This window comes from Chionomys nivalis, chromosome 18 (genome assembly GCF_950005125.1).
Source record: "Chionomys nivalis chromosome 18, mChiNiv1.1, whole genome shotgun sequence".
Taxonomy (NCBI): Eukaryota; Metazoa; Chordata; class Mammalia; order Rodentia; family Cricetidae; genus Chionomys; species Chionomys nivalis.
Genome location: NC_080103.1, coordinates 32,825,222 through 32,849,938, shown reverse-complemented (window position 1 = coordinate 32,849,938; position 24,717 = coordinate 32,825,222). Strand labels below are relative to the sequence as shown.

At 45.7% G+C, this 24,717-nt stretch overlaps 1 protein-coding gene across 1 annotated transcript in view; it reads right to left on the bottom strand.

The window, feature by feature from the left end:
- The window catches only part of Alg14 (ALG14 UDP-N-acetylglucosaminyltransferase subunit), a 64,776-nt gene that overhangs the window by 38,258 nt on the left and 1,801 nt on the right, over positions 1-24,717 (bottom strand). The window contains exons 2-3 of the mRNA XM_057793858.1: positions 19,157-19,305; positions 1,470-1,601 (exon numbers count right to left, since the gene is read on the bottom strand). Of these exons, the coding sequence (XP_057649841.1) occupies positions 1,470-1,601; positions 19,157-19,305 (281 nt within the window). The remainder of the gene's footprint in view (positions 1-1,469; positions 1,602-19,156; positions 19,306-24,717) is intronic.

Sequence of the window (24,717 nt, the reverse complement as noted above, 5' to 3'; positions counted from 1 at the left end):
CACTGTAGTGTGGTTTATGTAAATATCAAATAAAGACCACTTAATATATCAACATAAGTGAAATAAAATGAACTTTTCCCCCTTCAATCATATCAAGCATTTGAGGCCAATGATAATCTTTAAGAAAGATATTTGACTCCTACATGCTAAACAATGTAGTTGTAAACTGTGAGTTCAACTTATTTGGACAAAAATCTGAGGAGGCTGGGAAGATGGCTCAGTGGTTAAGAACACTGGCTGCTCTTTCAGAGGATCTGGGTTCAATTCCCAGCACCCACATGGAAGCTCACAACCCTCTGCAACTTCAGTTCTTGGAATCTGATGAATCTTGTGGCTTCCAAGGCACCAGGCATACACGTGATATACAAACATACATGCAGGCAAACATCCATATACATAAAATAAAAATAAACTTTAAAAAAAGATAAGTGTGTATAAAACTAATCAAGGGTAGTATAAATCAGAAAACAGTGATTTCTTTTGAGGGACTGGGTTGGCTGGAAGAGGTCTGGGAAAACACTCTGAGATCATGAAAAGTTTCTACATCTTTTTAGGGACGTGGTCAAACTATACACTTAAGAGCTGTGCATTCTATGGTATGTAAATACTATTTAAAAAAACTCATAGAGAACTATCCATGTAAAAAATAAATAAAAGGTTTTAAACTGTCCTCCACAATGAGGGTTTGAAGTTTAACCTAGCTGACGAACGGTAACTAATAGAGAACCTTCTAAACCACACACTTTGGCTCAATTATTCTTGAGAATAATCTCTACTTCCAGGACTCCTATATCTGGGAATCAAGTAAAGAGCTTCCTTTCAGGCTACAGCAGTTAATGGATTCCGTCGTCCACAGGATGAGCATAATTTAAGAGCCATGGTCAGCTCTGTGATACACATTCCCTTGTCCGCACTATCTACCACTGCACGTTTGCAATGAATCCTGCGACTTTACCACAAAGACTGCAAGAGCCTGCCAGACTTCTACAGACACTGGGAATGCGGTGATGCAAGGATGTATTTAGCGTCTGTCTTTCTATTTCCTGTCCTCTTTTCCTGTGAAAACTTGAATATATATGAAATTCTGACTGCCACATACCATATTTGGTCAAAGTCTTAACAAATACCAAGAAGGCTATTGAAAAAGAATCAACTATTTGGTGGCTGACTCGCACATGGTGCTGGTTAGGAACCACAGTGAGCTGCCACAAGCATTAGTTAAAGACACTGTTGGTATTTACCGTTATAAAAGAAAGGACAGGACAAACTCTGACTTCAAACTGTAGCTAGGAAGGCAACTTCTCACCTCTTTCAGCGAAGCGCATATAAACTATACATTTTACGTACCGCTAAAAAGCCCTGACTCGCTTAGAAACAGTAGCTGTTGAATAAAACGATCGATCTTATTATCAGTGGACAAGCTATAAGAGAGTTAAACTTTCTCTGTCCCAAGGGACAGGCTTACATACCAAATCTGGCTTTATTCGGCAAACCAGGAGAAAGGAAAACCACGTGGAGTATAGGGTGGTGAACACTGAGGACAGCCAGGCCTGCCGAACTTCCCGGCTTCTTGGAATGCGGTGAAGGCGGTAAGGGGTGCACTAGAGGAAAGAGCAGAGACCGAGATGAACAAAGAGCTAATACTCGGGTCAACAGAGCGAGCATCTGTGTTCTTACTCATTTGTAATTTCCATCTTAACTGCTTTGAAAGTAAGAGTTGCAAAGTCTATTTCATGCTTCATCTAACCTTACACTACTGGATTATGACAAAGAGGTTCCTAAATGCAATTAAAATGCGAAGTCAGTTTTGGCACTGTGTTGGAAGAGATTTTTCATAAAATATATTACAGGCAGAGTGTAACACATTAATATATACAAAGAGACCTGATAAATCAATGGGTGACGCAATCTCATATCAAGATAGTCAAAGAAGATGGCCTGATAGTTTCAAATAGAAGAACTACATAGCCAGCAAACATAAAGAGGCAGTTAACAGGGAAAGAGAGTGATTCTTCAAGTATTAGTGAACAGTAATTATAGACACCCAGTGTTGTTGAGGGTGTAGAGAAGCAGATAGACATTCCCCTGTGTGAACACCTTGATCCAACTTTTGGGCAGTGGACGGTGGCTAATGCAAGCCTTGGTGATCTAAGCCCATTCCCAGAACCCATGTAAAGTGCAGCAGAGAAAAGATTGCAAAGTTGCCCTCTGGTGCCCACAAGCATACATATGCGCACACCTCTAAATCATGAGCAGATTTAAAGTCTTCAGCTGTCTTTGGCCTGGGGGGTGAGGCCGCAGTACTAAACCACGAATGTAGTTCACCGACAGTGCAGGTCAGTGGTGTGGAGCCCATAGCGCACACAGTTCTTAAATAAGACCCTCATTCTTAGAAGGCAGAATCCATGCGCAGGGGACAGTAGCCAAGGAGCCAAGAAGGGAACTCGTGCACTTGCCTCACTGGTAGAATTATTAATTGAAAAACGAATAATAAATCAAGTAATAATCTGGCGCCCAGATCCCTTCTCTGGACTGAAATAAAAAGCATGAACAGTGGAGCCTATCGTGAGTTGCCTGCAGAGAAATGAAGATTTATGTTGGGATTGGCAGGGACGCATGGAGGGAGGGGGTATTCCCGTGTGCGTTTCCGGAAACCTCATTCCGTATTCCCGCAGCCATCTGCGGACTCCAAATGTCTCTGCTACTCCACGGCTCCAATCATCACCATCGCTCACCTTGGCTGCTACTGCCAGCTGCCTTTGAGCTGCTCTCCTTCCTGCTTTTATCTTGCTATGATTTATTCTCTGTAGACTCACCACGACTCATCCTTTGATAATGCGAAGCAGATCCTTTCCTTTTCCTGTCTGTAACCATCCACAGGCCTCCTGCACGTGAGAGGAAGTCCGAGCTCCTTGCGGTCGCTCCCAGGCTCCCATATAATCTGGTACCGGTTTGTCTCTAACTCCTCCTTGCTAGCTCAAGGTCTGCTCTCTCTCAGGATCAAACTTCCTTCTGGAAGCCCCTTTCTGCTCCATGTGGCCCCGCCAGCCCTGTCCCCAGACAGTCTGAGTTAGCTCTGTCCTCGGTTGTTCAGAGGACGGACAGTAACCGCCCCCCCACTGATTTATGCATTTGGTTTTCTGCCTCTTTCACCAGAATGCAACTTGAGAGGGTTTTCTTTTTTCCACTGCGGTAATACTAGGGCCTAGTCTGCTATCTCCTATATTTTAAGTACTTGGCAAATGTTTGTCACATTATTGCGTGAGCTTTTCCTAGGGAGACGTTTTCGTCCCCAGATAGAGTGCCAATGATAGACTGAAGAAACTATTCCACCCACGTTTAGTTTGGTGAACCAATGAGTTTAACTGAGCTACTCACAGTAGTAGCCCAGGAAAGAGGCTCTCTACCGTGGCATGGGCAACACATCACTGATGAAATCGTCTCCCACCTTCCTCCATGACCCGGGGGAAGGGGAGCCTCATACCGAGTGTGTGCTGCCTAGAAAGCTCTCCTCCCCTCCGGGACCTGATGCTAACAGACCCAATCCTGTGCAGACCTCCTGTGGGTAATCCCAACGCTGACAGTTCAGGACAGTGGCCACGCTGTACCCAGAGGACAGCATTCGACAACATATACAGAAGGCTATTATTACGGTTGCCAGGTGTTCAGTCTGTGGTCTATGCTCAAGATGGTGAGGCAAAGACTCGGGCTCCTCATATCTCAGGGCTAAAGAGTGACAAATCCAAAGGCCTCACTTCACACTACAGGGATCTACATTTCTCCAGGCAACAGAGCGAGGACCTGGACCCGGGCTTTCCACGTGTGCTGACAGGTGTGGAGCAGTCCTTCGATGGGTGTTTTCTGGATCACTGTGCCTTAACATCTTCCTCGCACCTTAGAAACTATACCACCTTCATGTGGAGTTACTCTTTGCCTCCTGTTGTTCCAATGTACTGCAAATACCTGTCCTGTTCAGTTTCCTTCTTTCTCTCTCTCTCTCTCTTTTCTGTTTGAGACGGGGTTTTTCTGTGTAGCTCTTGCTATCCTGGAACTCACTATGTAGACCAGGCTGACCTTGAACTCAGAGATCCCCTGCCTCTGCCTCCCAAGTCCTTGGATCAAAAGCGTACACCACCATCACTGGCGACACCATTTTTCAACTCACTTTAAATTTATATACTGACAGGAGCCCACAAATCCCGCCTTCTCTTCGGCTCTGTAAGAACTATGCTCTTCCTGTCTCTTTGTCCTCGCTGCCAGCTGTGCACTGGAGGTGGGGTGTACCCACCCCTTACCACTGTCATCGGTGGCGTGGCATGCCCCACTCTCAGACCCCTAAGGCTTTGGGGGGAAACGCAGAATGAGGACATAGGACCTTGAAATCTTCCTTCTTTGTGGCTCTCAGGCCCGCGGTTCGTTCAAGAAACTGCTGGAATTTTAAGTAGTGCTCTTGCCTGGCAGTGGACGGGGCTGAAGGGACCTGAGAAGGAAGATGGAGTGGCCTCATTTCTTCTGTCCAGTTCACTGTGTACATCCCAAATACGGACACACTTTGAAATAGAATCCACTCACTTTTACAATCTCGGCCAAGGAGATTCGCTCTTTCTCCACCACACAGGGGGGAAAAAGTGAACATCAGGGAAACATTGTATTTGAGCTTCCTGACTGAGGGGCGGAGCTCTCCAGGGCCTCCCCTGACACAGGAGGAAATGTGAGTGGCAATGTGGCCAGGAAACACTGAGGTGTAAAATCTCCAATGGAGAAGTGGATTTTTCTATCAGGCTTCTAGCCTGTCTGAAATTGTGTGAAACGCTGAGTTAAATCCTGATGGTATATGACAGCTTCTAAGAGTCACAGTGTGTCCCAGGATTACGTCACTGCTAAAAACCACAAACAGATCTGGCTTTGGATTTGTGAAAACCGAACAGAAGTTTACAGTGATTTAGATGGAAGATAATTCCACCAAAGAATCCAGATGTCATCATAAACCACAACAGAGCAGACCAAATGGCTATGAGGTCATTTCTTCTTGTTACCACACATTGAAATGTATAACACACTTATCATTTAATGGATGCCACACTATTGCAAAATCTTGGAAACAAGATGAAGACTAAAATGGCCAAATTTTATTCATCTCTCTCTCTATATAAATCTCTCTCCTCTCTCTCTCTCTCTCTCTCTCTCTCTCTCTCTCTCTCACACACACACACACACACACACACACACATCCCATGACGGCTAAACCCATCATTTTAAAATGAAGATAAGCGTGGTTCACCGCAGAACACTTTTGAGGGTCTTGAACTTCAAATGCTTGACGATGTCTATTTGTGGGAACTGACGATGTGTCACAGAGACGTAAATGAGAAAGCTGTGGTGGTGTGAGCCCGCTGCCACCCAGTCTAGCAAACCAGTCCGTGGAGACCTAAATCTCTCCCCATGACACAAGAGTGCACAACTCTCAATGGGGCTCTTTGGCTAGCCTCCACGACCTCGCTTCTCAGGTGAGCTGACTATTGGTTCACATATGCAGTCTGGCTGGCCTGTCACTTGCTGGGCAGACAAGACGAGTCTTGAACTTGAAGAGATTAGGCTGCCTATACATCCCAAGCACTGGGATTTCAGGCACCAACACACTCAGCCTATCCAGACCGAATAGTAAGAGACAAACGAGGCTAGGGCTCCACCTTCCCTCGAGAAGCCCCTTCTTGTCTAGGGGGAAATTTTAATTTTTCAGAAATAACTTGGATTATGACTCAAAGACTCTGAAGCCTTCTACGCTGAACAGCTGTCTTTCGGGCTCCTTCTCTGGACAATATCCAGTCTTCCTTTGGATAACTCACGCTTCCAGCTGGCTTTGGTGGTATTCACCCATCTCATTTATCTCCAACCGAAACCCCCAACAGACTTGGAATAGCTTAAGCATCTCGGAGTATTATTTCTAATATATGTCGGATGGTTTAACCCATTCTCCCAAAATCAAAATGACCATAATTTCCCGCACAAAAGAGTGACCACTCCTGGCTCCTATGGTTAGGAACATGACCCAGTGGGAGACCATGGGGCAGGTCTTAGCCCTGGCTTCTGGGAAACAGAGTTTACCTCTCTCGGTCCACAGGCTGTGAGAGACCTACCCTCTCCTCAGACAATGAAGCCAGGTACTGGCTTCATTAACAACAGGCTTCAGGCAGCATGAGCAACTGCCAAACACGGGGCCCAGAGACTTTACTGTCCATTAGTGATATCCCTGGGCAGCTGCGCGGAGTCCTGCCAGAGGCAAGACCAGTTTTGCTTTGTTTTCTGTTTTGTAAGTTGACAAATTCCTCTTATTGTCTTTGTTATAGAAGCAACTGTTTATGACCTGGACTTGGGAACTGTACTTACTACAAGCGTAGATTTATTCCCTCATTCACTGAATACCTAATAAGCACCTACCAGGTGACAAAGAACCAGGGTGGGTAAGACACTGAGAGGGAACTCACTACAGTCCCAATGGGAAAAGCACGGAAATAAGTGCAAACCAAAAGACAAGTACAGTGTGAGGCATAATTTTCATGTTAGTCGCCAAGGAAGGAACAATTAACTCCATTTCAGAACTCAGGTTTCCTGCAGGAGATATGCGATTTGAATCACTACGGATACAGGTCTAGGGCATGTAGGAAAAGCGGGAAGGGTCTCGACGTAGGGTCGGGGCACGTTCACAGCAGAGGTCTGTGAGAACGTGGAGTTATGTGGGGAGCTCTATTTTGACACAGAATGAACTAGATAGAAGGCAGGAGGCACGGGGTTAGCGATGAGGCTTTTAAAGCCAGGCTAGTGAGTGCTGACTTGAGACGCTGGCTGTTGTTCAAAGGGTCTCTGATCAGATCTGCATTCAAGAAATACCACTCTGACAACCAGGAGGAAAAACAGCCCTGAGAAGGACCAGAGGAGGCACAGCCGGGAGACAGTCCATAGGTACCAGGGCAATGATGCTGTCAGTCAAGTGAGAAGGATGAAGAGGGCAAACGGTGGGGAGGGGCGTGGCCATGGGCAGCCTGGGGCTACTCGGGCTTCTAGCTGGAACAATGGTCTTGTCACGCCCCCAAGGAGAGAATGCAGGTGGGAAAACCAGCTGAGGGCATACCTGTACTCCCCGTGGTCTGCTTGTTTACTTATTTTGTAGAATTATGGAAAACTTCATGCAGGCCAGGCAAGGACCACACTGTTGAGTTTTATCCTCAGCAGTTTCCTGAACCGTGTGTGTCTGTGTGTGTGGGGGTGGGGGGTGTACATGCCCACTCCCACTCGGAAGCCAGAGCAGACAGCGCCTTCACGGATCACTCTCTGTTTTTATTGCCTTAAGAACGTCTCTAACCTAACCAGACACTCACGGTTTGGGCTAGGGTGGTCGCCAGCAAGCTTTCAGGATCCACCTGCCCCACCCCTGCCCCCAGGGCTGGAGTTACAAACCCGCAGAATCATGCTCAGCTTTTCATGTAGGCGCTGACGATTCAAGTTCGGATCCCAATGCCTGCAGAGCAGGAAGCTTTGCCCATCAGGCAACTTCCCCAGCCCTTTTTTACTTCTTTGGAGACAGAGTCTCATAGACAGCTCAGGCTGGCCTTGAACTTGCTCTATTGTTCAGACAGCTGGACTTTCCAAGTAGCTGAGACGCAAGGCCCTTGCCATGAGGGCCAGCTGTAGTCTGGTTTTGAGCACAATCTTGTGAACCGGTGAAATTCTCCAAACAGTCTCTATCAGTGCTAGAAAATAGGTAGTTTGGGGCTGCCAAGATGGCTCAGAAGGTAAAGGCACTGTGTGTGAATAACCAGACAGCCTTGTTTTCTTGGAGCTATGAGATTTATGCAATCCCACGTGCGGCTGTGACTACCAGGATTCAGAAGCATTTCCTGGGCCTATATCCACGGGAAGAGCATCCAAGTGTTCAAAGGAAGGAGACAGGGAATCCCCCAGTAACCTACGTATCAATATATTGCAACGAAAAGGAAATTATAAGGCCAGGTGCGGTGGTAAATAACATTTGGTAAGAAACACATAGTTTCTTGCTCAGATATTTTGCTCGTTTCATCTTTACTCTGAGTGCAGGCATTTGACTGTTTCTGGGTTGAGGTAGTTTACTTTTACATAGAACTGGATGTAGTTAATACTCATTAGAATGAGGAGAAGCACGCACACACATTAGTTACACTATAAGAAAAGAACAGCAGCCGGCGGTGGTGGCGCACACCTTTAATCTCAACAGTCGAGAGGCAGAAGCAGTTAAATCTCTCTGAGTTTGAGGCCAGCTTGGTCTACAGAGAGAGTTCCAGGACAGCCAGGGTTACACAGAGAAACCCTGTCTTGAAAAACCAAAACCTAAAAAGAAGAAGGAGGAGCAGCAACAGAACTGCACAGTACCAGCAGCAACGGAAAGCTCACACCTGGAGCGAAACCCGTAATTACACTCCCACTGTTTACAATATTCTTTTTTAGAACTGCTTGGATACTGCTGGGAGCAGACACCAAATGCCTGAAAGTCAAAGGCTCACGGAGACGGGCAGTCCCAGTCATCCACGAAGGCGGCGCCCCACCTTGTGGACCAGGGAGGTGGTGTATGCGGAAGCTTGCCAAGTCCCTTTTAGAGGAGCCCACTGAGAATCTTGCAACCACCAAGCTTCGACAGAGTTACATCCAGACCAAACAATGCAAAGAAAAAGAGAATCCAACAGAAAGAATGTAGTCATTAATAAAATACCCAAGCACACACACACACATGAATCTATACTGACTCCTTTCCCAGTTGGTCTTGTTTTGTCCTCTGGAATCCTCTCTGTCACTGGTTCTGAATCCTCAGATGACTTAGCTTGCTGTGACTCCAGTCTGCCTGGACTCATTACAGTCCTTTTACTTTGAAGGTCCTGTCCTTCTAGGTCTGGGAACCTCTCCTAGGCCATCCTTTTGTATGGAACGTTCCTCCCGTTTCCTTGCCTTTTCTGGAAATATCCTTCAATATTCTATTCTAACCACCTAGCGCTTACTCCTTGGTTTTCCATGTTTCCTAGAGTTTATGGAAGAATCTTCAACATGACTGCCTCGTGTTTTGTAGATTTAATATCCATGATTGCAATAAAAATTTTAATTGATTAGAGTGTTTCTGAGTTTTCAAAACATTAGACTTTGTTCTCAGCAGCACGGCACCCTATCATCTCTCTAACAATAGCTACAGTTACACTCACAGTGTAACCTAGCCACACCACTTAAGCTTCCCAGACCCTCCTTTTCTCGAAATCCCTTCTGCTGATGGCCGGTTTGGGTTCTTCCGTGATGGGCACTCCTTGTACGCCTGAGAGTCGGTGGATATCGGCTCAAATCAGTGATTTTCAAGTAGAATGGAGGGAAGACCCCTCCCCAGGCCACTGAACAAGGACTGGAGACATTAGAGCTGTCACCGCTAGCGGGTGTGCGCGGGCTGGGGGTGCCTCTCCCTGGCGTCTGGTGGAAAGGTCAGGGTTGCTGGTGATCATCCTGTTATACACAGATCATTCTCCCATAACAAAGATTTATGTGGCCCCGTTGTCAACAGCTGAGGCAGATGGAATGCCTAGCTCATGCCAATGAACGAGGTGGCAGTAGCCACTGCCTGGGCCGCTTTGAGCACTGAAGGGTGAAAGACAAACAGGACCCATGTGTTAGGACTTGTAGTTTCGTTCTGTGGGGCAAAGCACTTTCTTCAAAATTAATCTTGAATTCCTCACCTGGAGGATATAAACGGGGTTCTCTGAGAATGGGTGCAGAAAGGAGACCTAAGTGGTAAGTATTAGGGGACAGGGAAGGTATTCGTTCTTCTGCAGCCTATTTCCAAGGTAGTATTTCATCCCACCCTCCATTTGTCAGGGTAGCATGAAGGCTAACACCTTCACATCTCAGGATGAAGGCTTGGTCCTCTGCCTGCTAACTCGGGGTGTCTGTGAGCACAGCTGCTCGCTATGAAGGCCTCACCCAGGCTGTGTGGCAGCGCAGGTCTCAGGAGCCACCGACGGACATCGTCCTTCATGCACTGCCGCTGCTCAGTGGTGCTTGTATTGGCGTGTGCGTGTGTGCGCATGCGTGCGTGCGTGCGTGCGTGCGTGCGTGCACTGAACCCGAAGCTCGCCGATTTGACCAGGCGGCTGACCAGCAGGCTCCACACCCAGCACAAGATTGCGGGTGTGTGCTGCACTGCCCGGCTTTTCACGCGTGTTCTGGGTATCCAAACTCGGGTCCTAAGCCTTACACAGCGGGCGCTCTACGGACATAGTCACCCCCACCCCCATTAGCAGCTGACGCTTACGGTTTCCACTGGGACACTTCTCTCTCCCACTGCACTGAGGGTTTCCCCGGCAGAGGCACCCGCTTTCCTTACAGTCCTCACAATCCTGCTCCATCAGCAGCCACTTTATAGTTTTCAGGACATATTTTGGGGTTAGAGGTGATTAAGGCAGCCTGCTGAGCCCTCCCTGCCCCCCAAAAGCCGGGTAATGGTGGCTCACCTTTAATCCCAGTACTCGGGAGGCAGAGGGAGGCAGAGCTCTGTGAGGTCAGCCTGGTCTACAGAGCTAGTTCCAGGACATGCTCCAAAGTTACACAGAGAAACCCTGTCTTGAAAAAACAATAAATAAAGAAATAAAATAGAAGAGGAGGGGAGGGGAGGGGAGAGGAGAAGAGTGCTGGCTGTAACCTGTGTAAGTACTGGTTGTGATCGCACACGCACCTGAGCCCAATGGTATGGGGGCGTAGATGGAGACAGAAGGGACGCTGGAGCTTGCTGGCTGCAAGTTTAGCTGGAAAAAAAAAATGAACTCCAAGTTCAAGGAGAAAACCGCTCTCAGAATAAGGCAGAGTGCGACAGAGTTGGACACCTGCCCTCCTCTTGCACTGGCTCAGTCACAAGTTTACACCACACCCCATGCATTCATATCCCCCCAGACACACACAAGAAATATTTTACTGGGGGAAGGTAAAGCTTCAAGCGAATTGTTCTACTGCCTCAGACAAAGAACACCTGAAACAGATTGAAATAAACATAATAGTACTAAAGCAATGTGTTTGGGTTCAAAGAGTGGTTTTTCCACGCTACGAGGGACCAAATGCAAGCCCTTGTACATCCTACACAAGCAATGCTGCCCCTGAACATGCATGGTCCCAATCCCGTGAAGACATTCTGGAATAAAAACATCCGCAGGTGGAAATGTGACTCCGGAGCTACGTAACGTGTTTTCTAACTCAAGAAAGGTCAATTTTGAAAGGAAGGAAAGACAATACTATCTAACAGAGGTGCACGATGTTCACTAAAAAGGAAGTGTGGGGAAGACTCCCCTGTCTAATTTTTCTGTATCTCGGGCTATTCTGAAAGTCTCCTGGTAGTGCAGGGTCAACAGCTCAATGTTCTGTAGTGTGCTGCCACCTGGTGGCCTGACGGGGAATGACATCAAACACAGCAGGCTTGTCTGCGGAGGAAAAGTATAAGAAAAATTCAACAACCCACAGCTGGGGACTTGCCAGGAACAGTTTCCAAGCGGGTAGGACCTTTTGAAGAGGAAAACAGAAGGAACGAATGGGTTTATGGACGAGAACAGGGATTAAAGAGGTGAGCAGAGGTCAGGGGTGTAAGAAGGAGAGAGCAAGCAAATGTGTAGGGTTTGGGAAAGCTCTGCCTGAATGCAAGAAGTACCTGCAAACACCTCTGAAGTCCAGGGCGTTCCTGTCTTACAGCTTCAGTGGCGGCTGCTGGCTAAGTCTGGGTGACACTATAAAGACGCTGGGAGCCAGGAAAGCTCCTCTTAGACTTCCCAGAATGTGGTGAAAAGGCAGCACTATGCACACGCACACGGGCGCACACACACACAACACACACCTGCACCCACACCCACACATACCACATCACACACATGTGCACACACACACCACACTCGCACATGCATCACACATACCTGCATCCGCGCACACACACCTCATGCACATGCCACATACACGCATGCACGTACACCCCCCCACACCCAACACATGTATGCACACACACATCATACACAGAGAAGCATATATGGTTTTTTTTTTTCAAGACTGTTGGGAGGCAGTCCTGACCCAGCCACAGAAGAAGCAAGATGTGACTGCCTCGCTGAATAAGGTACCGAGCCATGTGGCTAACATGGACAAGAATAATGGGCTAATATAAGTTATAAGAGTTAATAAGAAGCCTGAGCTAGTGGGCCAATCAGTTTATAACTAATGTAGACCTCTGTGTGATTTCTTTGGAACTAAATGACTGCGGGAGCTGAGCAGGACAGAAAACTCAGTCAACAGAGTGTGAACCATAACTTTTTTGGTACATTGAGAACTTGGTTCATTCACTTAACACATAGTCATTGAACAGATAAAGGTGAATTAAACACATACATATAATTTCTCTCCCTAGAAACTCCAATAGAGCTACAATAAAAGGGCTTAAAATTATGCTTAAAAAAAAAAAAAGACTGTTGGGAGCAGTGAGACCCTAGATCCTGAATTTCTTGTAATCCCCTGATCTGAGTGCCTACAGCTGCTCTGAGCACGAGACCTTCAGGAGTTCCTGATGGCAGGAGAGTGGTTTCTGGTGGGTTTGGCTGGGGCGTGGCTATCTCTATATAATCTGAACACAATAAAGGGGGCATTCTTGGGGAATTCAAGGATGACCCGTGTCTGTGTGTGTCTGTGTATTTTAACCTCCAACCCCTTGCCCGAAGCTCGCGAACTCGGTAACAGCGCACAGAGCGCAGACACGGGGGTGCAGTGCGCAGCAAAAGACTCATTTTGTTTTATGTATATTGATGTTTTGTCTGAATCTGTGTATGTGGGTCATGTTCATGCCTAGTGTCCATGAGGGTCAGAGTGGGGAAAGTATCCCCTGGACTTGGGAGTTAACAGATAGTTTTAAGACACCATGTGGATGCTGGGAACTGAATCCGGGTCCTCTGCAACAGCGGTCAGTTCTCTCAGCCACTGAACCATGCTCTCTCCAGGCCAACGACAGTTCTTACAACTACCCAGATTAACAGTTCCCAGTCATGCTTGACTTTCTCCTCCACAAAGTCCTATCAAAGCTGCCAGGAAATTATCTTGACTTGACTTCCAGAAAAATGATACAGGAACTGGAGAGACAGCTCTTGCAGAGGACTCGAGTTCACTGCTCAGCACCCACAGTGGGAACTCCGGTTCCAGGGGATCTGGTTCCGGTTTTGACCTACATGGGCACCAGGCATGCATGTGGCACACACACATATACGCACATACATCTATACAACATTCAGACACATAAAAAACTAAATAAATCTACAAGAACTTATACGGAGCCCAACTGCTTCTCCCTCATACCTCGACTAGTGCGAGCCAGTGCGGTTCTCTCTGGGAGGCTGCAAGGGCCCCTGGCCCCTGGCTTTGCCTGTGCCGTGCAGGACAACACTGAGAATCTGTAGTGCGCGCATCGCACCCTACCACACATCTGAGCAGAAGCTTCCAGCGACTTCCCATCTTCCTGACAGAGCAAGTTCCTGCAATGCCGTCTGTCCCCTACCCAACCTTCCATCTCCCCTCCAGAGTCCCTCCACTTATTCTGTCCATCTGCACTGGACCGGCATCTAGAAATCCCCCCTCCCACAGCTTTTTTGATGTGCCCTGCGTCTGAAACCCTCCTCTCCTCAGAGTCCTCATCTTCAAGGCCCGATAAGCAACTGATCTCATTTTTCTGCCCATCCCGGCGTAACCTCCACTGCGCTGTCCACTTTCTGATGGACTCTACAGGTCTCCTAGCCACTGAGTCCGGTATGACAGTCCTCTCAACAGCAGCTGTTCTGTTCCATGACAGCAAGAGTGCTCTTGGCCTGATTCTGTTAACTGATGGATCCGAACCAACCATAACAATACCTATGAAATAAGAGTTTTGCCAGGTGAGGTGGCAGATTCGGGAGATCTCTGAGTTCAAGGTCAGCCTAGTCATAAGACAGCCAGAGGTGCATAATAAAGAGAATTTGTCTCAAAACACACACACACACATCCCACAAGAATTTTGGCAGCAGCCGGGCAGTGATGACACACACCTTTAATCCTAGCACTTGAGAGGCAGAGGCAGGCAGATGTCAGTAAGTTTGAGGCCAGCCTGGTCTGCAAAGTGAGTTCCAGGACAGCAAGGACTTTTACACAGAGAAAACCCGTCGTGAACCTCCCCCATCCCCCAAAAAAGAATTTGACTGCTATTGTATTAAATTGGGAAGGGGCTAGCTAAAAATATCAGTTTTAAACATCAAGAATACACCCTACATTTGTTTATATCATAGTTGATATATCCTGATAAGAGCTCACTATTGAGCCTGTGTTATTTCCTCTTACTAAAAGCCCCTTCCCAGCGCCTCTTTTCACTGCTTCTCTCTCCAGTTAAAGCCGGCGTGTGAAACAGACAGAGTTCCTGTGCTGTCCAGCCTCCGCCTAAAGCCTTTTAAAACCGGGACTACTCGATAAGCTTTGTAGCTATTGGTTGTTGCTAGATACAATTATTTATATAATACAAGGTTTTGTTTTGCTTCTCAGTACTTATTATTTCATTTTAGGTGAAAGGCATAAAACCAAACAGCGGTATGACTAACGGCAGATATTTTTACCCTGCTTTTGCTTTTAAACGGAGCCTCTAATGGACATCGGCTTTTGGTTCCAATTATACTTTTCTATACTAAGAAAACCACCGAAAACGTTAGGCTAATGAACAACTGGGGCAATGAAGTGCTTTAGGAAGCTAAATATGGACAGCCACAGACATGAACTTGATACGGAGCTGACTGGAGCCCAGAGTAACTGCAGCAAGGGCGAGATTTGCACCTCAGAGCTTTCTCTGCATCTTGGCTTAAGTAGATTACCCAAAATCATGAACAGAGACACAGTTTTCACGGAGAACAGAACAACAGTGTTTGGAATATCCACTCTGCCTTGTCCTCTGCCCCACATGTCCTCTTTCATAATCCCTGTGGGGTTTCCACAGTCTGACAGAAGGCAGTGGGAGGGAGGGGTCGACAGGCCATTTCTTGCCACCACAGTGTTCGACTTAGCTTTTTTCTAATCACTGTAATTAGCACAGAATATTTGGACAGGTTTAAGAATGCTGGCAGAATATGTATCAATTAAAACGCTTACTACAGTCAGACGGTGGTGGCACTCGGGAGGCAGAGGCAGATGGAGCTCCACGTTTGAGGCCAGCCTAGTCTATAGAGAGAGTTCCGGGACAGTTAGGGCTACACAGAGAACGTGTGTGTGTGTGTGTGCATGCACATGTACAGCTGGGGGGACGGTACACCAATACTACAGATTACTAGGCAATCAGTACAAAGTACAAGGATATGTGTGCCAACAGGGAAAACCAGCAATGTGTAGAGTTAAGTGTGGAAAAGTAATATAATATGCAGTTTCTGATTTATAAACTAGCCCTCCACCCACTCCTAAAAGCCCTCACCATGGCCTATGTGATTCCACGTATATGTGTTAATCCTTGGTCATATGCACACACGTATAGGAAGAAATCAGCACCGGTAGGACCCCGTTCCAGCCAGTACCCACTGCTACCTCTAGAGCAGGCTGCCACGGATTTACGTTCAACCCTTGCTGTCTAAACATTTAAAAGGAAGGAACGAAAAGGAATAAAGTATGCGAAGACCGGGAGAGCAAAGAGAAACAGCTGATTCTAGGATCCAGTCAATGAAGCACTGTTCCACTCTTCACTGCAGTATTGTGTCTAGAATCAGCACTCACCATTTTCAAAATGAATCAACAAAAACCACCCTTTCCTGGGAAAACACCCAAAGGCTAATTAGGACCAGAGGGAAAACTCAAAGTAATGAAGGTTGGCTTCATTTCTAAAACCTGTCAAATCCGTTTTCAAGGACTTTGCCTATTTCGTGGGCGAATTTTTCATTCGGCAGTTACAAATGTAGTTTAAAAAGTATTTTGTTTCAGTGACACAGAGCTTTTCCCTTTAGTCATATGATCTGAAGGGGCCAGTTCGGGACCTGACAGAAGGTACCAGGAGAAAGGCTGCTTGTCAAGGGGAGCCCTTAGGAAAACAAAGGTTCCCATTCAGAGGAAATAAAAGGATGCACTGAAGCCGGTGGTAGGACCAGAGCCTCCTTTCCTTCCAGGGCCTCCTTCTTCTTTCCTTCCAGGCTTGGCTGGGGCGGGGTGTGTGTGCGTGTGTGTGTGTGTGTGTGTGTGTGTGTGTGCAGTTCAGCTGAAACCGACTCCAGTGGGAATTACTCCCTGTAGTCCCAGGAACCGCTTCTCTGACCCACTGTCGTTAGTGATGTCTGTCTCTTTAGTTATTCTTCAGAACTAAACCCAGAGAAGATGACTTGTTCTTTAGAAGTCTGGGGACATTTTTTTTTCCTCTTTGGTTTCTCTGTGTGTAGCCCTGGCTGTCCTGGAACTCACTCTGTAGACCAGACTGGCCTCGAACTCAGACTGTCGAGATAAGGTGTGCACCAACGCCCCCTGGCGGGACATTTTTTTTCACACACATGATTTCACAAGCAAATATTCCTTTTTGGGGGGTGAGGGAGTCTGAGCTTGCTGCTTCAGTTAGTTAAGGCTGCTGTTAGTCAAGGAAAAGCATTTCTCAAAACGGTAACAAAGTGCCCCAAACTGAAGTTGACTAGTCCAGCCTTAGGATAAGCCAGGAAGATCCACCGCTCTTTACTTCCATGGTATAAACACAGTAAACTAAGCATCTAAAATTTAATTTAAAAATAGCTGGGAATTGGAGAGATGGCTCGGTGGCTAAGTGGGCTCAATCCACAGCACTGAACTCCTAAGGCACCACACATGCCCATACACACAGGCACACACACAACAACAAAAAATAATAATTATTTCTTACACTCTAAATAAGATGAATAAAGAGAAACCTAAAGGAGTTTCCTCTATCACTTAATTAATAAAGTATATTTTAGCCGGGCAGTGGTGGCGCACGCTTTTAATCCCAGCACTTGGGAGGCAGAGGCAGGCGGATCTCTGTGAGTTCGAGACCAGCCTGGTCTACAGAGCTAGTTCCAGGAAAGGCTCCAAAGCTACAGAGAAACCCTGTCTCGAAAAAACCAAAAAAAAAAAAAAAAAAAAAGTATATTTTAAAATGTTAAAACTCAAAGTGTGCTGCATATTTATCTATCGTAACTCTCATAACTAGCTTGGTAATGAGACTTTTCTACAAACTGACAAAAACATTTAAAAATTCATTGAACTTTATTATTTAAATTTTTATTTATTTAGTTTCTTCATTTTTTTTCTTTTGAATCGGGGTTTCACTTTGCAGTCCAGGTTGGCTTGAACTTCCTAGATACACCAGGCTAGCCTTGCACTCACAGCAATTCACCTGCCTCAGTTCCCAAGTGATAGGATTATAGACTCTTCATGTCCAGCAACATAAAAATTGTACATAAGAATAAATTATAAACCAAAGAGAATATTCCAATATAACTTAGCTAATTCTAAGGATCCGAAACCAGTGGTGTGTCTTTGGGTTTCTGGGGGGTTCTTTACTTGTGCAAGAGCAAAGCCTGTATAGGGAGGTAGGTTTGGGCTTCTCACAAGCACCAACTGTGAATCAATGCCCTCTGATTACTGAAGGGCTTGTGGGGTTATGGAAAAGGCTGCACAGTCATGCACAACCACACAGTGCAATACCGTGGGTGTGTCAAAATGGAACACATTTTCCAACTCACTTAAGACTGAAAAATGCAACTATAAAGAGAGAGTCCAAGGCTTCGAGCCACAGGGGTGTTGGTGAGAACCGGGAGATTGCACTTGGTAAAGTTCTATCAGGAAAGGGGCGAGGGAAATTCCTCCAGGGAGGGCGTGCTGTTTATATGAACTAGCCTGGGGCGGGGCAGGGAGGCACAGACCACACAACCAAATCCGGATTCCAGTTAGAACCTTGTAGTGGCATTTCATTTGTATTTTAATAAATAAAGCTTGCCCAAAGAACAGAAAACAGCCACATTAGTCAGCCATAAAGGCCAGGCAGTGATGGCAAACACCTTTATTTTTTTTATTTTTATTTTTTTTGAATTTTTTTCGAGACAGGGTTTCTCTGTAGCTTTTGGTTCCTGTCCTAGAACTAGCTCTTGTAGACCAGGCTGGCCTTGAACTCACAGAGATCCGCCGGCCTCTGCCTCCCGAGTGCTGGGATTAAAGGCGTGCGCCACCGCCCGGCTGGCAAACACCTTTAATCCCAGCAGCCACACCAGTTCGCCACAGAGGTCAGATGGTGGTGGTGCACACCTTTAATACCAGCACTAGAGAGGAATATAAGGTGGGATGAGACAGGAACTCACTTTTTCTCAGTCTGAAGATTTCATGGAGGTAAGAGCTCGCTAGTGGCCTGGATGCTTTGTTTCTCTGATCTTCAGGTTGAACCCCAATATCTGCCTCGGGGTTTTTATTATTCATGCTACAGAACCTGACTCTAAATTTGCTTCAGACAGAATGGTAATGCAAAGTAAAAGTCTCCCTTCTATAAAGAGGTGAAAAGGCAGAAAACCGGCCTACCTGCTGGGACCCCAGCTCCCCACTCTCCACCCCTTTGCGTCAATAAAGATGTGATTCCACCTTTATTTTTCATTTTGCTTCACTTTTTTTTAGCATCACTGATTAAAATGCTAAAATAAAATCATCGAAAAGGGGATAGAGAAATAATTCTAAAGGTGAATACCAATGTGATTTGAAGACAAAATGATCACAGATATAAAATAAATATAACGCATTAATAAAAACCTTTAATGAAGACCCATTAAGTATAATCCTGAATGCTTTATATATGTAACTATAGAACAAAACAATTTTCACAATTGAAATTCAATAACTCTAAAGTAATAGTGTATGAGAGTAAGAGCTACTTTTAATGTGAAGATTTGTTTTACACATAAAATAAAAGTTAAATAAACTATAAAAATATTTAAAAATATTTATTTTAAAGAAATTTTTATCTCTTGGTAGTAAAGGAAACATATTTCTCCACCAGTCACATTTTATTGCCTATTATGGGCAGGGCATTGAAATACCAGGGAATTCTTTTCAGAGACAACTAAACTTGACAGACAACTTGCAACTTATAGAAATGATCACGCACCTCAGTAGCAGAGTCTTTCTTTCGAGCATCTTCAAAAGAAACAATTTTCTTGGCACTCATCGTATCAGAGTCGGCAATGACGTAATCCCTGGGGGAGTAAGCACTGGACAAGCTTCCAACCAGCCTCAGGATCTCAGTGGTATGTCCACCTAGAACAAATATAATATGGCCTAAGATTAAGAAACACCGTAGGGCCAGGCGGTGGTGGCGCATGCCTTTAATCCCAGCACTTGGGAGGCAGAGGCAGGCAGGTCTCTGTGAGTTCACAGAGATCTAGTCACTATGGTCTACATAGTGAGTTCCAGGACAGGCTCCAAAGCTACACAGAGAAACCCTGTCTTCAAAAACAAAAACAAAACAAAACAGAAAAAACCCATGCCCTATGGGAGGGATTATTGGAAAGGCAGCTAAGTAAGTGGTCAAGAGCACTTGATGCTCTTGTGTCTCGTGCCCATCCCTCACTCAAGTTCCAGGGGACCTGACACCCTCTTCAGCAGCCCTCCATCGGCACCAGACATGCATATGGTACACACACACACACACACACACACACGGACACACACATACACGTACACATGTACAGGCAAGCCACTCATAAATCTAAGGGGAAAAAAAGGGGGAGAAGACACATAATATGGGCTTGAGAGATGGCTCAGTGCGTCAGAGCTTGTACTTCTCTTATAGAGGATCCAAGTTCAGTCCTGATCCCCCACTTTGGGTAACTCCAGCTTCAGGACACCTGTACACACATGCACATACTCCTTACATAGGCATACACATTCACATAATTCAAAATAAAATTTTAATTTAAGAAATGAACCTACCATGGATACATGGAAACATTCCACCACATTATATCAGTGTCATGCTTTTCGGGGGTGGGGAACTAATATAACTGCATTTTCCCCAAATGTGAACATGAACACAGAAATACGATCTATGCCCTTGAATAAGTATACTTTTATACAGAAGACAATAAATGCATTTTAAAAATTGATACTATCTAGTCAGTAGTGCGGGAGAATTGTCTATATTCTGTCAATTATGTTTTAAATAAACACTGATTGGCCAATATCCAGGCAGGAAGTATAGGCGGGACAACCAGACAGGAAGTAGAGATGGGGCAATGAGAACAGGAGTATTCTGGGAAGAAGGAAGCTCTTCCCGCAGTCCTGTCCAGATACTGTAGAAGCAAGATGTGACCTACCCCGCTGAAAAAGGTACTGAGCCATGTGGCTAACATAGATAAAAATAATGGGTTAATATAAGTTATCAGAGCTAATTACAAAACCTGAGCTAATGGGCCAGTTTATCATTAATATAGATTTTGTGTGTGATCTTCTTTGGGACTTACCGGCTGTGGGAACTGGACAGGACAGAAACCCCAACTAGCAGGCCCTCATGTTACAAGCCAGGTGGTGGTGGCACACACCTTTAATCCCAGCACTCAGGAGGCAGAGGCAGGTGGATCTCTGTGAGTTCAAGGCCAACCTGGTTTACAAGAGCTAGCTCCAGGGCAGGCTCCAAAGCTACAGTAAAACCCTGTCTCAAAAAACAAAAAAAAAAAATTTAATACTATCATTTTTTTTAAAAAAGGATGGTGCGTGCACATACAAGACACTTTCTTAATTTCCTGAATTTTCAGGAAATCAAGAAAGCTGGCAGGGAAAAAGCAAGATACACACATATACACATAAAGAGAACATAAGCTACAAAGGGCTATAAATAATAAAACAAATCAATTCCCTCAAAACAAGAAGGACCCTGGAAAAAAAGTTAAGAAGACTTGAAACACAGAAACAACAGGCAGGCAGGAGCAGAATCCTTAGAGCATGAGAGAGTAAGATCTGAGCTGTTTTCATGGGGCAGCAGGAACACTGGGAAGAAGACAGGAGGCTTCTGTGTGGAGAGCTGACTCCATGCTCCAACATCAGGGTGTAAGGTTCCTGGAGGAGCACTGCTGGCCTCCAACCTCAGGTCACAGCAGAGGCCTCAGCACACTGAGGTCTTCAACCCGTGACCACTTCCACCAACGGAGTCTATATTCAGTTTCTTAAATTCTGCTATCTAAAAAAATACTGACACTTTATTTACAAAAATCATGACTTTAAAAAATCAATTACAGTGTGGGCTGGAGAAATGGTTCAGCAGTTAAGGGTTCTCCCTGATCTTGCAGCGGATTGGAATTCAGCTCCCAGGAACCACACGGAGCGACTCACAACTGCCTATAATTCCCGAGGAGATATGACACCCTCTTCTAGCCTCCCAGGCCACCATCCACACACACATACACATTAATTTAAAAGAAAAAAAAAAGAAGTCTTTTATTAGGAAATCAATGACAGTCATCCCCTCAGTAACTGTAGGGCACAGGATTCTGGGTCCCCCACAGAACCCCAAATCTTCAAATGCTCAAGTTCTTTACAAATAAAGTCTGTCATTTTTACCTACACACTTAACTTATACATTTTCTCCTATATATTTAAAAACATTCCTTGATTACTTACTTAATATAATGCAAACACTACCTAAGTAGTACACTGTGTTTTTTAAGGAATAGTGGAAAGTTTGCACATGTTCACTGTAAATGCATTCTTTTTCAAGTCTTTTGGATCTGAGAATACAAAACCCACTGATAGGGAAAGAGAGCCAATGGCGGTGTCCCCTGTGTGGCTTCTTTCACAAGAACTATCATGATTACAGTAAAAGTGCATCTGCCACAAACCATTTAAGCTGTGCAATCAAATTCCCTATCAGATGTAACTGTCCCGGCTTTATTTCACAAGCTCTGCGGCTGAGCCACGCCGATCCCTTTAGGATTTGCCACGCTCATCCTGTTACATCCTCCCTGCCTTTGGTTATGCTGTGCCTCTTACTTAGAAAGCTCCTTCGTCCCCAGAATGAGTTTTTAATAAGACGAAAACACAGAAAGATAAGCACACAAAATATGTGTTTTCCCTCATCGGGTATTTGAGTTTTCCTGGTTGTAGAATGAATTAAGAAAGGAATGTGGTGTAGCCGCTGTGTGCACATCAGGAATTAGGATCACATGTTAACTTTATGACCTGCTGCGTGTCTTCTGCCCTGGGGCATGTGACCGACACGCCTGCTTTATACTCATTTTAGTATTTCCATCTTGGGCCTTGAAAAGGTGTTGTGGCTTGCCAGGTAGTTTCTTTGGTTTTTTTCCCACAGAGGGAACAGTTAACGGTAAAACCTAAAATCCACAATGAAATGGGAGCTTTGGAAGACTTCCTGGAGTAGCCTCCCTTCTGTTACTTAAAGGCAATGCTCAGGGAAAATTTAGCCTGGTTACCAAGTGAAGTCACTAACATCATTGGCACTGTTACTAAATAAAGTCATTAACTTTATAGTGATACTCACTTTGTTACTGAGGGTATATTTTACTCTCTTATTATATTAGGAGAGGGGACCAAAAAGATGGCTCAGTGGTTAAGAGCACTTGCTGCTCTTCCAGAGGACCCCAGCTTAATTTCCAGTACCTATATTAAGCAGCCCAAAACCATATCATAACTCCAGCTCCAGGGTATCCAACAACCTCTTCTGGTCTCTGCAAGCATGCGCATGCACACACACACACAAATACAAACTCATACACGCACATAAATAAAAATAAGTATGGTTTTAAAATGGGGGATAAAATCCTTTTAGGAGATGGGCATCCACACAAACATGCAAGTATATAAACATAAATAAAAATAAATCTAAAAAAGAGACTTATTGAAGACAATACTGTTTGGTTGGAAGTGTCACCTCAGCTCCCGGGCAGCCCTTCCTTTGTCCAAAGAGTCTGGCATGTTTAATTTGGGGAGCTACATCCCAGCTCCTGGCACCCATTTTGGAATGTTGGGTGGAAAGCCCCATTTCAAGCTCCCTCCCTTGGGAGTGGCCTCAGTCCAAACTCCACTTCCAAGAAAGCCCACCAAACAGTGACCCCTCCCCAGGGAGGGTCAAGACCACTCTCAGAGGCTACTTAAACTGCCCCTCGGAGAATGAACACATGGTCGTTCTGGTTCTCCTTTCCCTGCCTCCGTATTTTCCCGAGGGGGGTGGGCAACCCAGGAGCATTGGCATCCATTAAACCTAGGCTTTTCCTAATTAGATCTGATTTGGTTTAATCTGGATTACTGTGTCGGCGGAGAGGCTTACCAGGCTGAAGGAAAAATACTTCACAAATATTGAACTGATGAAATACTATTATCTATACTTTAATACGTATCAAGCATCCGATCACTTCATTTTCTAACTTTTAGAGATGTATTTAATATGTATGAAGGCTTGTTCACATGTTTATCTCTGCATCATCTGACTACCTGGTGACCATGGCAGTCAGAAGAAAGTACAGGATCCTGCCATGCTCTGCACAGCTCCTGGGAGTGACCTAACCGGGTAGTGAGGGAATGAGGAAAGGAGAGGCATGCAGCTCCACACACAGCAAAGCTAGAATGGGGTGGTCGGGCTCTCTGAAGAAGAAGCTGCAGGACCCCGAAGCTCACAGTGTTTACTGTATACACTGAACAGAAAGGAAGAGTTATTACATAGTGATACAGATGGAGACAGGTTTATCATATACAGCTAGACGAGGAGGCAAGATTAGCTCTGCAGGCACAGTCTCTACAGCCGAGCAGTTTTCAGGCTCACAGATGGGGGTGGGGGGTGCTACAGTGGATATTCTCTGCATACTCTATCAACATTCCCACTAGGACCAGAGAAAGGCTATGTAATCGCTCTGAACCTCACCTAGGTTTGGCCACTACCATGGGGCTGAGACACTGAGGTCCTTGATACAGGGGTTAGTTATGGTTTTATTGCTGTGAAGAGACACCATGACCACATCAACTCATAAAGGAAAACATTTAATTGGGGCTGGTTTACAGTTCAGAGGTTTAGTTTATTATTGTCATGGTGGGAAGCACGGTGGCATGCAGGCTGACATGGTGCTGGAGAGGTAGCTGAGCGTTTTATATCTGGATCCACAGGCAGTAGGAGCCACTCGACCTGGCTTGAGCTTGAGGCCTCAAAGTTGCTGTCAGGGATAGACATACTTCCTCCAATAACCCCACACCTGCTCCAACAAGGCCACATCTCCCAATAGTGCCAATCCTTAGGGGCCTATGGAGCCATTTTCATTCAAACTACCACAGTATGGCATGGCTATATCACCATACACATTCACACAGACCACCACAGTATGGCATGGTTATATCACCATACACAGTCACACAAACCACCACAGTATGGCAATGGCTACATCACCATACATAGTCACACAAACTACCACAGTATGGCATGGCTACATCACCAATCCACATTCACACAAACCACCACTGTATGGCAGGGCTACATCACCATACACATTCACACAGGACTTCACCGAATCCCTACGAACTGGAGCTACAGATGGTTGTGAGCCACCGTGGCGGGGGGGGGGGGGGGGGGCTGCTGGACCTCAAACTCTGGTCCTCTGCAAGAACAAGTCCTCTTAACTGCTGAGCCACTCTCCTGCCCCTCATTCCCTTCTTACCACGTCCTTTGCTTCC